This window comes from Pyrgilauda ruficollis, unplaced genomic scaffold, assembly GCF_017590135.1.
Source record: "Pyrgilauda ruficollis isolate IOZ18807 unplaced genomic scaffold, ASM1759013v1 scaffold19, whole genome shotgun sequence".
NCBI classification, from domain to species: Eukaryota; Metazoa; Chordata; class Aves; order Passeriformes; family Passeridae; genus Pyrgilauda; species Pyrgilauda ruficollis.
The window spans coordinates 1524819-1539767 of record NW_024518095.1 but is presented as its reverse complement, the minus strand read 5'-3'; the positions used below and the strand labels follow the sequence as shown (position 1 = coordinate 1539767).

The 14949-nt window shown below is 35.7% G+C and overlaps 1 protein-coding gene across 2 annotated transcripts in view; it reads left to right on the top strand.

The window, feature by feature from the left end:
• Positions 1–14949, top strand: part of SCAF11 (SR-related CTD associated factor 11) — a 50111-nt gene that overhangs the window by 26704 nt on the left and 8458 nt on the right. For both annotated transcript variants that reach the window (XM_041465557.1, XM_041465559.1), the window contains exons 5-11: positions 1572–1669; positions 2704–2771; positions 3402–3457; positions 5773–5879; positions 6808–6897; positions 8238–8344; positions 12154–14652. In XM_041465557.1, coding sequence (XP_041321491.1) covers positions 1572–1669; positions 2704–2771; positions 3402–3457; positions 5773–5879; positions 6808–6897; positions 8238–8344; positions 12154–14652 — 3025 coding nt within the window. The remainder of the gene's footprint in view (positions 1–1571; positions 1670–2703; positions 2772–3401; positions 3458–5772; positions 5880–6807; positions 6898–8237; positions 8345–12153; positions 14653–14949) is intronic.

The window sequence follows — 14949 nt, the reverse complement described above, 5'->3', positions numbered from 1 at the left end:
ACATATTTGAAGCTAGGATTATTCTTAATTATTTTTTCAGAGCAAGTATTTAACATAGTAATAATAATCATAAAGCTGCTGTTGCTACTTTCTAGTATCTTCGAGCGTTCATGATATATCCAAGAACCGAAGTACAGTAATTAGTCTCAAAGTGTTTTTTAAACTAGGTTTTGTAAACAACTGCTATACCAATTATCCTGCAATATTGCCTTTTTTTCTAGCTGAGGTAAATCTTCTATGTTCACAGCCTCCAATTGTCAGACAAAAACACATGAAGGCAAGAGGAATCAATTAATGTTAAACATTGTTCAGCCAAAATCTGAATTTTTTTCAGTTCTGAATTCTTCTTAAAAATACTGATATGCAGAGTAGTTTATCAAGTAGGAAAAAATCTCTTCTGATTGCTGATCTTGAAAACACATATAGAAAGATGCTGGTAATTCCATGTACAATTTGGAAATTTTGTGATGAAATTATGCTTATAAGTAGTTCATAAGCTGCTGGTCTTGCACTTTGTGACATTTAGATACTTCTGGAGGCCCAAGCAGTCACCTGTGCAGGAGCCGTGCTAGAGGTGCTTCCTTCTAGGAAACCGTGCTTGCTTTTTTTGTCTTCTTGATTTCTGAAGAATCAGGGAAGCAGTTGAAATGGGAGAAACTGAAGTTTACATTTGGAAAAGCATAAAGCTATATCAAAATACGGTTTGAAAGATTGTCCACAGAATTGCAGTGTAAACGGGTGGGCAGAGGAAAAATGTCCTTCCCTGAAAAAGAGCCACTGGAGCTGTAGGAATAGATGGAATGTGTACCAAGATATACAGACACAGTGGTCAGCATCATCAGTGGTGCTATCAGGAGACTGGCAGCTTTCTCTTTGTGATATTCAGAATTAGAATGCTAATATGTTAAGGGACTGCATAAAAAAGCCAGATTTTGGGGATGAGGAAATACGAAGTTTCTAATGCAAACAATTGCAATGTAGCCATTGAAGCAACTTCACAGTGTGAAATAAAAGTTGTATTGCTCTGTTTTTGAGATGTGAAAAAGCTTCAGTGTTTTTGAGATGTGAAAAAACCTCATTGTTGTATAAAATACATAAGTTATTTTACTCTAGAAGAAAATTGGGTGTGTTTTAATTATGAGGAAGCATATTAAGTTGAGTGGTAGTTCAGCATTTTCCCAAGGTGAACCTTGTGTATTCTGAACGACCAACTTAGTTTTAAAAAACTTAAATATTCTTAATGGAAACTAATGCATAGCTCTGAGACACTTGCCATGGCAGTCAAAATGTTCGGGGCTTTTTTTGTCTTGTGAACTTAGTATGCATCTCAGGCATTGTTAATAGCATATCAAGGTGTAGGGTTTTTTCTATTTTATGAAAAACAAATGAAAAAAACCTCCAAACTGTGAAGTCAAAGTTGTGTCTACTTCAAAAAAGAGCTAAGATTTGATATGTTTTCTAGTCCTTCTGTTTGAGTTTAATTTCTGTACAGACCTGAAGAGACTTTGTATGAATTTAAAGCCCAAGTGTCATGACATTCTAGATTGGATTGATTCTATTTTACAACACAGGTTCAGGTTACAAAACAGCTAAGGAGGAAGGAAGAAGAGGAAAACTGTGCCTGCAATAAGGAAACTTACAGCCATGTGAAGATGAGAAGTTTTGTGAGGTTGGTCTGCCGTATAATTTCTAGCATTTGAATTGGAATATTCAAAAGAAATAAAATCAACTGGTTTAATATGTACAGCCTGAAAAGTTTGTAAAATTATTTTTGTTTTAAAATAGTTTTCATGAGTGGTAGTTTAATTCTACTTTTATCATTGCTATAATTCCCACTTGAATAATTAAAATAGCAAGGAAGAAGTAAAGGGCAATGTATTTCTTGCTTTGGGCTCTGTGAAAGTTGCATTTTTCATGCAATTCTGAAAAATTTTACATTATTTTGAAGTATGGCTACATCAAATTCTAACAATATAAATCTTTTTCTTTGTTTCTCTAAACAAACCTCCACTTTCCTTTCATGTTATGATAAGTACTGGTGATGTTCCTGTTCTGTAAAACATAGTTGTAGTCAAGAACTGGTTTTATTCTAGTAAGCTTGAGAGGGAACATTTCTGTTGTTATATGGAAATAACATTTCTGTTTTGGTAAACTTGTAACATTTATCTGCATTTATCTTTATCTTGTAACATTTACTGCATTGTATAAGGGGAAGCTTAGGATTACGCAGATGAATTTTGCTAAGTAGTGCTTATCTAATGGAATGTATGAAAAATACAGAGTTCTTGAAGTTTAATGTGAAGCAGACTTCATTACAGCAAAGATAACTGGAGGTAAATTACCTTTTTTAACTCATAAGAAAATAAGATTCACCATTCTGAATCTACACTGACTGATGTTCTTAAAAGGAGGCAGGTTATAACATCTTTCCTGTGTTGCCATGAAATCAAACAAAACTGAGCATTCTGATTTAATACAGGATATTAACTTTTGTGTAAATTGGTTTTCTTTTTTTTTTCCTAAGCTGTTTGAAGCACTATGGCTTTTGAAATACAAAAGATGGTATTCATGATGCAAGTTCAGGTTTTAATAGCAGTTAGAACTTGGTTTATTTGCACAAAATAAAAATACTTTTGAATAGGAGAGGATTTTGTTTGGATGCTTAGAAACTGCTTTTTTACTGTCTTTTTTTTGATCTTGCAGAAGAGCTGTACATCCAGACAGAAGGCCAGTAACAATAAAATTAAGCAGAATTGTGAAGAAAAAATACAGTAAGTTGGTGTTTGCCAGAATTGCTGTATTTTATTAAGAAACTCTAGAATATCTTTTCTTGATGAGCCAATTTAATTTTTTAAAATTGCTTACATTTGTATATAAAACTCAAATTCCAAGTAGTAGAAATGTGGAACTTCTAGAGCAGAATTGCAGTATGTGACACTCCTGTTTTTATATTACTGGAAAAGTGCCTCTTCAATTTCAGTCACAACTCAAATGGATGTGGTTTCAGCCTCAAGTAATTTTCTGCATCAGGCAGCTGGGGAACAGCAAATGCCTAGCTTTTATTCACAGAAGTTTTTTTTTGTTGAGAGTTCAAACACAAGCAACACTTAGCTGTGTTTTGGGGTTGCTGTTCTGAGGGGTTTATTCAAGAAAAGTTGTTTGATAAGTCTATTCATAACTTAGGAAATGAAGAAAATATCTGAAGAGGTAAAAACTGCTTGGTATCTAAAAAGCTATTGTGAAGGTGCGTGCATTTTCATTTTACTCAGTTTGTATGTAAACATTGTAAATGCACTCGAGATACACATTTTGTTAACCTCCCATTGCATTAATGATTATGATGAACAGTCAAGAACTAATATGCTGAAGTTAAGATCAAAATTTTGTTCCTTGTTCCACAGGTAATGTTTTGCATGACAAACAAAACAAGAAAGCTTTCTCTGTGAAGATAAACAAGGTTGGTTCTGATAAGGAATCATTTGTAAATGCTTTCTTTTGTTAGAGCATTTTAAAGACTACCTTCCTGCTTATTTTTAAGGTTAACTTCTATTTGTTAATTTTGGTATGATTCGAACTCTTTTATTTTTCTCTTTTTGTCTTGAAATAATTAGAATATAGTGCCAGGTTATATGAGCTTCTTTCTCAGATTAAAATTAGTCTTGTGCTGGTGGTAAATATTTTAATTTACATTACATTATAAGATCCTGAACCCTGTTTTCATCCATCTCCTTTCATCCAAAGGAAGATGGTTTCATGTACAAGCTGTCATCCAAGCACCATTATATGAAGGTTTTCTTTATTTTCAATAAAATATATAGATGTAATCAACCAAGTAATTTATGTGAATGTGGCATAGACATTATGGTTTGCATCAAATTGGAGTTTTTTAAGTGTGAGATTTCTGTAAAGAAGGTTTCTGTTTCCAGGTTTCTTGTTCATAAATCTTAGCCTATAAACACAGGATCACCAGATGCCAGATTTATAAGGAGCTGTAAAGGCTCTTGTTTGATTTCTGCCATCCTTCCTTTCAAAAATACTTTGACTGAGACACAAGTTTTTGATCAATGCTTTTTTACTCATAGTAGTACCTGTAAATGCATGTGCAAGAAAAAGTTTTAGGCCATAAATTTAATTCTGCAGTGAAAATGCAATATTTGCCATCATTCTTTCTTACCTGAAGTTTGAATATTTGAAGAAAAAGCTTTGTTCAAGTCCCTGTTCTGGTGACTGCTTTGTTCATGTAGTATGGGACACATCCTGTGTATTTTCAGCAGCTGGTGAATTGTAACTTCGGTTTGGTACTCATTACACCATAGTTGTCAGGGATATTGTTAGCTCCGGTTTGCCTCTTCTAATTCAGGTATTTGGAAATTTGGGTTCTGTTGTCCTGTAAACTTCAAGTACATTTCACAGCATTGAGGGGGTTTTGAACTGGAAAGATCAGCCACTAATGTGACTTCATGCCTGGGGAATGCTTTCATTTTTAGTTCTACTGATTTATGGTGAAGTATTTAATAGCATTAATGTCTCAAATAATGTAGCAAAAAAAAAAAAAAAAGGTACATAAACAAAAGCATAACCATTAAAAACCTTCAGGAGGAAGCATGGGACTCAATTATCCAAGAAATGTTCAAAATCTAAAAGAAAGCCATGATGTACTAGCAACTACTTCGTAAGGGTATTTATGGAACATCTGGATAGTTCTTAATTGGAGGGAGAAAGGTTAATATTTAAAATGTATATTATTCTTAAAATAAAGCTTAAACCCAACAGTTTTTTAGGCAAAACTTAAAATTTTTATGCTGGTAAAATAGGATATTTCTTCTGCAGAAGCAGCTTTGTGTGCTAAAGTTTGATGGAGCATACGGATAATGACTGCATATTGAAACGTGTTCTTATACATTCCACTACAAAGTTTACTTTTTTCTGAATTAAAATTACAGGAGTATTCTAAAATCCTGTTCTGAAATACCAGTCCTAGGGAAATGAATAGGAAAGTTTTAGTCAGATTTGAGGTGGTATGGGCCCTTCTTGTGCTGGAACAAAAATGGATCAGTGTAGGTATATATTAGTGTGGGAAGAGTATCTGGAGGACTGTTGATTTGTTGTTGGGGTTTGGTTTTTCCCCTGCCACCAGTGCAGTGCCCAGCCCCAGAGCTCCCTGCATGCCTGCAAATGGCAACGGGCCAGCACATGGCACATGGCTGGGCCTTGTTAGCAGCATAAATTGGTGGTGGTGGTAACTTTTGAAATACAAAGTGGGTTCTGAGTGCTGTGCCTCTGTGTGAGGGTCCAGTAACTAGACACACCAAGACAATCTTCATGTTCCACAATCCTACCTGAGGAGTAAGGAGAATCCCAGCTACCCTCATTAGGTTTTCTTGTTACTTGAAACAAAACATTTGGTGAATTGCTGTGCAGGGGTGTGAAGGTGCTTGAGCTGTACTTACTGTGGTGCATTAGGTCGCAGAATTGTGCAATAGTGAAGATCAGGCTTATTTATTCATAATGTCTGTGTGAAGCATGAAAGATTTTGCTTTATATAAAATATGAAATTTGTCTGCAAAGAGCAGTTGTTGAAAACTTAGAGACTGAATAGAGAAAATTTGTTCACTGTAACTTCAAATATCTACATATACCTATGGAGCTATTATGGTGTCTGTTTTTTATGAACTAAAGTCTTGCTGACCTAATTTAATTTCAGTGCATCTTCATGTGTTTAATGTTAATTATTTTATTTTGGGGTCTTTAATTCATAATTTTTTTGTGTAGCCCAGAAGACAGACCTGCTGGAATGAGCGCATCAGAACTAATTTCTTCAGCACACTTCTGGCTGGTGGTAGCAGTGAAGAATCCTTTTTTAGCTGTAGAAATGACTGGTTAGTGTATACTAGTGTGTCATATAAATTGATGAGTAACTGTATTGTAGATTCTGAAGTTCCTTCTGCTCCTACCTGTATATATACTGCCTTGAAATATTTTGAAGATTGGCAGAGTATTTATTCATTGATGAAGAGCAGTTAAAGGGTAAACACAAACATTTTAATATGAGTACTGTTAAGGGCACACCTCAATTTCTGTCCTGTGTTCAGCATCAGAAGCACACACTTGAGTATTTTAATCTCATTGATTTCACAAGAGTTTTATTTTGAGTTCATGTTTAATTCCATGCTGAATTGAAGCCTTGGATAGGAAAGGCTTAGCCCTCTTACTACAACAGCAGTTACCAGAAAAGTTTATGGTGAATACCCTGGTTTGTATCAGAAACAATCTGCTTTGTTGTTGTTCTTTGATTCCAAGAGGAATACTTTAAACATCCATGAAGCAATTTTGCATGAAGCAAAATACTTAATTAAGCCTAATACTTAAGAACGCATGTATGAATAAATTTTCATTGAATAGATGGAAGAAAAACAACAGTCTAAAAGAATGTTATTTGGATAATATAGCCTAATTTAAAAAAAAAGTATGTATGTTTTTGACAGTCTGTAAAAGATTAACTTTTTGCCATCCATGCAACAGAATTTATTAGTCAAGGATGTAAAGTTTCTCCATCTTTCAACTCTCCAGCAGACACATTTCATCTCCTGTTTTCCATTCCATCTGCTTTATTTATTTTGGCCTTCTTTTATGTTTGCTGAGACTGTAATTTTCCTCTAAGCAATAACCAATGCATAGTTTAATTATGACTGTTGAAAGTTTTAATACAGTTAAATTAAAGTCATTGATAGGAGCAGTTACTGATTACAAAATTATCATAGTACAAAGTTACTTTTTATAACTTCTTGTATGAAATTTGTCTTTCAGTACAGAAATCACTGAAATCAATTCAGGGATCAGACAGAAGAGACAAGAACTGGAATTGTCCTGTTCATCTCTGATTGCTAGAGTTGAAAGGTCTGTGTTTTGGATTCGTAGTGGATCTTCATACTTCAAGTTTGGAGTTTGATTAATTCAAACTGGTCTTTAGATAGAATGTCATTTTCATTAGACTAAATAGTCTAATGAAAATAGTTTGCATTTAACTTGTTAAATTTTTTGTGTATTTGCTGCTTGGTGTTTTTATGTCAATAGGTTTTTTTCTGTATGTCTTAATACTTTTTTTGGTACTTGTGACAAGCATAGTAACTCCACTGACTTGTGCGTCTTAATATTTCAGCTTTTCACAGAAATGTGAATTTGAATGTGTTTTCTATTTGGAAGCTAATATTCAATGAGCTTTTAAAATTATTTCTGTCCCTAGATATCAGACTGTGCTTGCTTTAGCATCAGTCTGATTCTGATTCCCCACAGCACTCTGTACCCTGCTTTCATGGGTTGGTTCTATCACTTTTTCTGTAATCATTTATAAAAATATCCTGTTTACATCTAAAAAGAACTAACAGGAGTTGTATCAAGTGAAACAGAGAACATAAAATAATTCTATGGGTTTTTTTGTCAGGGAACAGATGTGTGCTAAAGCATACCCTAAGGGTATTTTTGTGAGTATAAAGCAGAACCATAAAAATAACTGATTTTAAAATAAGACAATAAGAAATTGGTTCTATGATCTTAATTTCATTACATATCTCTTTGCTCTTTTTGGTGTAAAAAAAAAGATTAAGTTAAAATTGCAAGTGAAGAGTTTTTAAATTATAATAAAAATTTCATCTGGGATTGAAATAATAAATTTATTACATGTACATTTTCTTAGAAGAAGTTTCATTCCAACTCAGCGATAATGCAAAAATTGTAGATCTCTATCTGAACTCTGGTTTTGCTCAAGGTTTTCTGAGGGAGTCTGAATAATTTTTTTTTGTTTGTTTGTATGAAGAAAAAAATAAAGGAGTATTTTCTAAATTCTTATGTAGACTATTTCTCATTTTTCTGCAGAAAAGGTTGCTGTTCTGCTGAAGTACTAAATCAGCACTCATTCCCTTATTTCCAGTGCTTTAACCTACTACTTTGGACTGGCCTATTACTGTTCTGTATTTGACTTTAAAGAAAGCCAGATGTATATTGCTTTAACATAACATACCTTGTTCAAACAGTTTTAATAGATTAGGTAGTAAAATAAATCTGAAATTAAATATGACAAGGAAGGTTTTGTTCACTGCCAGTGTTGTGTTTCTCTCCAGCTCTGGTGAAGTTAAAACGATTGTAGTTGCCTAATGTGTTTTGGTTTTGTGCATTGTTTCCAAGACTTGCTGCAAACAGCTAAAACAACTAATGTTACTGCTTTTGCTTTTACTTTGCAGTGTTCCTTTAATATCTTACGGAGCTGAAGCTGAGACCTTTCTTCTCACTTCTTCTGCAGTGGCTGGAAGAGTTCTTCCAACAAATATCAGGCCTTTGGAAAACTTTGGTAAACTTTTTTTTTGTAAGTTTTCTTTATAGCTCATGTGGAGTATTGTTATAATATGATTATCAGAAATCAAATAGAGTTAGTTACACTTAATGGGGAAAAAGAAAGTATGTTTTGATGGAGTTTCTATTTCAAAGGTACTATTTCAAAGTCAGCTACTTAATTTCTGAAATAGGAATACAGAACATGAATCATCCACCCCAAAGCTGGTGTAACTTATTCTTTTGAAGATTAAATTAATAAGTATTTCTGTAACTTAATTCCATTTCTAATCGCAACATTTTCTCCATTCATGCTCTTCTTCATTTCCCATTGTTCAAGGATAAATCTTATTGTGATGCATTATGAATGGCATATTTCAGAGGTATATTGTGCAGAGTGGGGAACAAACCTTTCTAGCAGAGAAGAACATTAGTCAGGAAGCAGTGAAATGTAAGGATCTCTTTCAATTTGCCTACAAGCTCTACAGGGCAAAACCTTGCAAAAGTCCTGGAGCTCCATGGTCTGTCAGGAAAGCAGCAGAAGACAGGACATGGAAGGAGTTGCCTTCCTCCTTTAACAGCCTCTGTCTCCATACTCAGCAAGAATGTAGTTTCTCTTCCAAAACGCTGCACGAGTTCAAAGAAGTGGAAACAAAGGAGTCATATTTTATAAAGCTTGAGTTAATACATTCTTTGAATTGGGAATCACACAATTTTCACTTGTCTAGTAGGCAGAGATAGGACAGATTTGGGTCTCCTGGGTTATGAAAATTGTGTGGAAATAAATTGCTGGAAGGAATTAAGTAGTAGAAGGATCATGAAGAAGTTGCATTCATATTCTTTATTCTTTTTAAAGGTATGTATTTCACCTCCACATTTCCCAGTGAAAAATGGATAGGTTGCTTCCTCAGGTCTCTTATGTTTGGCAGTGCAATGTAACTGACCCTTAACCATTTTGCTTCTAGTAATATATATGTTAGCTTGTACCTCTTGACTTCCCTGTCTACTTTTCTACTTCTATAGTCAAGCTTTTTTGTTAGGACGCACCAGAAGCATTAAAAAAATATGTTTAGAGCAGAATCTTGTCAGTTGTTTTGATTAGAATTTTGATACTTGTACTGTGGACAAAGATTGAATTCAAAGATAGTGCCAACATACTACAGTGTTTTAAGATTCAGAGTTTTAAGTCATCTTCACATTTTATTTAAATACTTTCTATTGATAAGGACCATGCAAGAAGTAAGAGTCTTAAGATTACCTAGTAAAGCAAGGGGATGGTGGATATGAAGATGTCCTTTGAGGATTTTAGTCACATTCTGTTAAGTGAGTGTTCCTACCCCATTTCATTTTTATATGGCATCTGAGTAAAAGGATGACATGCATAAGAAAAGGTAAAGACAAAGGTAAAGAGAAACCTAATCTGAATATTGCTAGAGATGCACAGTAAGTGTATATATAAAAGGACACCAACTTTTTAAAAAGGTGAAGAAAAGGAGAATGAAGAAAATAAATGCATTTTTTAAAAGATGCAAACTGGTTCTTTCATTTCTTACTAAATTGTGCCTGAAACATCATAGCATAAGCATTTTTTATTTTCTTTTTACGCTTCTCTCAACTTTTGGCCTCACCTAAAGTATACAGTTTTGCAGCAGAGTAACAGCTGACACTGGCTTCCAGGGTTGTACAAGGAGGCATACAAATATCAATGATGACCATATAACTGTAGTGTCTGAATCATCCCTGTAGCTGCTGCAGTTTTAGTAGTCTGTTACCATTAAATAGTCTGTTTTACTAACTTGACCTGAAAACGCTTTAGTAAATCTACGAATACCACTAAGATTTGTGCTGGCATTATGCAGTTTTTGTGTGATTAAAATATATTTCAATAAAGAGTCAGTGAGCTGAAATGCCTTTTATTTGGTCCAAGTCCAGAGCTTGTGAAGCTTTTCCGTTAAAATTTTACAAGTGGTAGGGCATGCTAAAAAAGGGTTTGTGCTTCACATGTAGATTTTGAATGTGCTAGAAAAATAACTCACATTTTAATTCTCTCCAGATTCCCACATTCCACTTGTATTCTGCTGGGGGTTTTTTATTATTGCAAGATGATTTCTTCTCCCATGAAAAAAATTGTCACAGATATTTAAATTTGAAATGTCATGTAACATCTTGGTTTCCTGACTATTGTAGTAGGTTTGAAGACATAATTAGTCTGAGACAGCCACCTGTTGCTGTGTAAGTGCTGCTTAACCACTGTAAAGTCACTTTGTAACAAAATGATTGGTGAGACTGTTAGAGTAAATCCCTGAAATACTGTCAGTAACCTGAAATTCCTCTGAAGTTCTTTACCACCATGTTATTTTCTTTTCAATACATGGTTCCTTTTAAATACATGGTACCTTCTGTACCTATACAATTGATGTTGATTTTCATTTTCTCAAGTGATTTTTTGATCATTAGACATGCAAAACCCAGAACCAGTAATTTTTTTTCATGTTCAAGCAAATTATTGTGTGTTTGCAAGGAAGGTCAGAGGATGTGATTGGAGTCCTGTACTCTTTTAAAAGCTAGCAAGGTGGTTATGGAATTCATTCTCTTGAGATTATTGTTTGCATTTAATACAGTGATAGGTTTTTTTGTTCTGCTAACAAAGTAGGAAGTGGTAGAAAGAGATTTTTTTGCAGTTACTTAGTTTTCTTATTCCAGTCTTACTTCTCTAAAATATGTTTGTGAATACATTAGCCAAATATTTTACTGTAGCAGAAGCATGGGAAATAATGAACAGAGTTAAAATCACGTTTGTGATGTGAGAGATTTATTGCAAAATCTATAGCACTTAATCTTTCTTAGTTTGCACTGTTCATGTATGAAATTGAAGCTGTGAAAGAATTCATTTTAACACCACATCCTTGATTCTTCCTGAAATCTACACAAAGTGTGAAACAAATTAATGGACATCCCAAGAAATTCATTTAATTCTGAAGTATTACATTCAAGCATATTTACTTAATTATCATTAATCTTTAATTCCTGAATTGTCCACCAGAAGCTTTCACAGCTGACAATCAGTCTCCCTGTGCAGTGAATATAACCTTTAGCTTCCCTACCAAGACTTTTGTTGAATGGTAGATGGCATGAAATAAATTAGTGCAGTATCAACACAAGAGCTGAGCTGCTAGCTAGGTGTGCCTTAGTCATTCTTTGTAGAGCTTTTGGTTTTTTGATGCACTGTAGGCTGCACACTGTAGGTGCTGCTGGCACCTTGAGTGTCTTGTGGCAGAGTTTAAGTTCAGTTTGCTCTATATCTGGTGAATAAGTTTGCACTGTGTCATTGCTGTATCTGATCAACTGCTGCACTGCTGTTGGATGATGTGATCGTCCAGTAATGGCCACTGGGAAATGTCCCTTTCTCTAGTGCTGCACTTCACTATCAAAAGCCTGTTATAGTGACAGGAACTGCTATATGGTAACACTGCTGTGTGGTTAATTCATTACTTTTCTAACAGCTTAAATGCTGACTATCTTTGAGCAGCCAGTTCATAAATAACAAATAACAGTTTCACTGTGCATGCTATCAGTGTCCATGTAGTCGTGCCAGCACTGCTTCTAAACTGTGTATTCAGATGTCTGATGTGCCATTTCACCTTGTTTCTGTTCTTTAAACAACCAGTTTTCATTTAAAAAGAAAAAAAGCTGTGGCAGTATTACATACTAAATCTTAAATTGTATTATTTGAGGATATCTGTTATGCTGCAGAAGGTCCTTTTATGTTCTTAAATATGTTCAGATAAATGGTTATTATCAAATCTTAATGTCTTCTGTTTTTATTAGAATATTTAGGCAAAGGATATGCTGTTGCATGTACCCAAGAAGGGGAAGAGAAAAAGGAAGTTTCTGGTTCATCTGGCACTAGAGGAAGTAGGAGGAAATCAGTTGCTACTACTCCTACGAGAAGGTCTGCACGAAACAGCAAAAACGAGGCTCTGACTCAGTCTCGGAGCTCCCCTCGATCAAGCAGTTCTGCTTGCAGTGCCCCTGAAAGCAGTAACCCATCTCTGAATAAAACTCATTCAGAAGCAGAGAATGCTCCTCCAAAACGCAAGTCTAAAAGAGCAGTTAAACAACAAGCACCTGCAGTTAAAAAGAAACTGAGAAGTTCTGCACGTTCTGAAAAATCACCCTGTGGCTCAGTGGAAGATGATGACATTGCTGAGCCTGAAGCTGTCTTAACTTTAGATAAAGACCACCAGTCAGATAATGAAAGCAATAATGCAAGCCTCCCACAGAAGAATAATGTAGAAACAGAATCTGCTAATGGATTGGAAAGCTGTAGTGAGCATGCCGAAACTGAGGAAACTACAGGAGAATGTAACAGAGATGAAGACACTTCAGGCAATGCAGATGTTAGTTTTTCTCTCCAAGAACTCCCAATACTAACTTTAGGAAGTGAGAGTCAGGAATTTAAAGTAAAAGATGTTACTGAAAACAAGGCAGATCTTGGCAGTCAGGACAATTGTGAAAATACTCTTGAAGAAGTGGAAACAGTAGCTAGTCCCAAAGATGATGTATGTGACCATGCAACTTCTGAAAAAGTAGATCAGACATCATGTAGTCCTCAAAAAGAATTAATGGAGAACACAGAAACTTTGACAAAAGTAGATGAACCCATAGCTAGTCCAGAAAATGAATTGTTGGAACATTTGGAACCTCTGGGAAAAGATCAGCCATTGGAGAGCCCTGGAAGTGAATTGCCTGAGCATCCTGAAACCATGGAAACAGATAATTCTGAGACTGAATTAAAACCAGTAGTAGATTGTGCAAATACAAAGCCTGTTCAAGATGAAGAACCAGATGCATTAATACACAGTATTTCTATGGACAGTACATCAGAACAGCCCTTAAAAGAGGACACCATTTCAGAAAGTGAAGAGGGTGGAGCTTCAGAGTCTCCCCCAGTAAATGCTGAACATAAACATTTTGGTGAAGATAATAATGAAATGATACCAATGGACTGTGACTCATTTTGCAGTGACCAGAATGAACTGAAGATTGAGCAGTTAGTACCACCTGAAAGTACAGAGCAAGGAGAAGTGAACTCCTTACAGTGTGACGTGGGAAACTCTGTATCAGGTTCTGATGAAAAAGATGAAACTGTTCCTCAATCAAGAGAGTGCCAGCCAGAGCTCAAAACAGAGAAAAAGGCTCGAACTAGAAGATCTAGATTTCATTCTCCATCGACAACTTGGTCTCCTTCTGGGAGAGAGGGCAGGAAATCTCAATCACCATCCCCTAAAAGGGAGACAACTGGAGACAGGAGCTCACGATCACCTAAGAAGGTAATTGTGAAGGAGGGAAGGAGATCCTTATCTTGTTCTCCAAAGAGAGACACACTCAGAGATGAGAAAAAACCACCATCTCGATCTCCCAGAAGGGAAACTGTCAGGGAAAGCAGGAGATCATCTTCTCGATCACGAACTAAGGATTCATCTCCAAGGCGAAAATCTAGGTCTCGAAGCAGTGACAGAGATAATCAAAGAAGAGATCGTGACAGAGAAAGAAGAAATAGGAGGTGGTCTAGGTCACAGTCACGCTCTAGATCAAGATCACGATCTAGGACTAGAAATAAAGGTTCTTCATTCACTAGAAATGAGAGGGAAAGTCATTCACCTCGATGGAAAGAGAGATGGGGAAATGACAGCTGGAGAAGTCCCAGAGGAAATGATCGATACAGGAGAAGTGATCAAGAGAAACAGAATGAAAATCTTAAAAAAGAGAAGGACAATATTACAGAAAAAAGCAATGATGATCAGTGTTCTTCAGATAAGCAGAGAAATGATTGTCCAGACTGGGTAATGGAGAGGATAAACTCTGTTCCTGAAGTCAGGAACAGAGAGAGAGAGAAACCACATTGGGAAGAAGGCAGGCACGACAATGCAGGACAGTCTTGGAATAAAAACTTTGGTTCAAGTTGGATTCCAAATCGAGGGAGAGGTCAGCGTGGCCAAGGTGGCCGTGGCCGAAGCGGTTTCATGTATGGAGACCAGAGTGAAAGTCACTGGCAAAACAGAAAACCTCTCTCAGGGAACTCAGATGGTTCTGGGAATGAAGCTTCAAGGTTCTCAGAACAGCAGCCATGCAAGCGTAAGAATGAGCAAGAGTATTCGTTCGATACACCCGCTGACAGGTCTGGGTGGACATCTGCATCCAGCTGGGCTGTGAGGAAGACTTTACCTGCTGATGTGCAGAATTATTATTCCAGAAGGGGACGCAATTCATCAAGCCCACAGTCTGGATGGGGAATGAGACAAGAAGAGGAAACACCTGAACAAGGTATTCATGGTTTTGAAGTATAATAGTTCAGTCACAGATGCAGTAGCTGAGCACAATCCTGTCACATTGTCCTGTGATCTGATCTGCTGATATGTTCTTAAAAAAATTATTTGGGGTGAATCCATACTCTTTTTGCAATATGGAGGGGTAAAGGTGGAGTTTGGTGATTTCTTGTGTTTTGATGGCTTCTTGGTTTTGCTTAAAGCCCAAGTTCAGGTTTAAGGACTGTGCATCTGAAGAGTGCTGATGAAGTAAATTGATTTGGCTGAAGAGAAAGCATATCTTCATAATTACTTT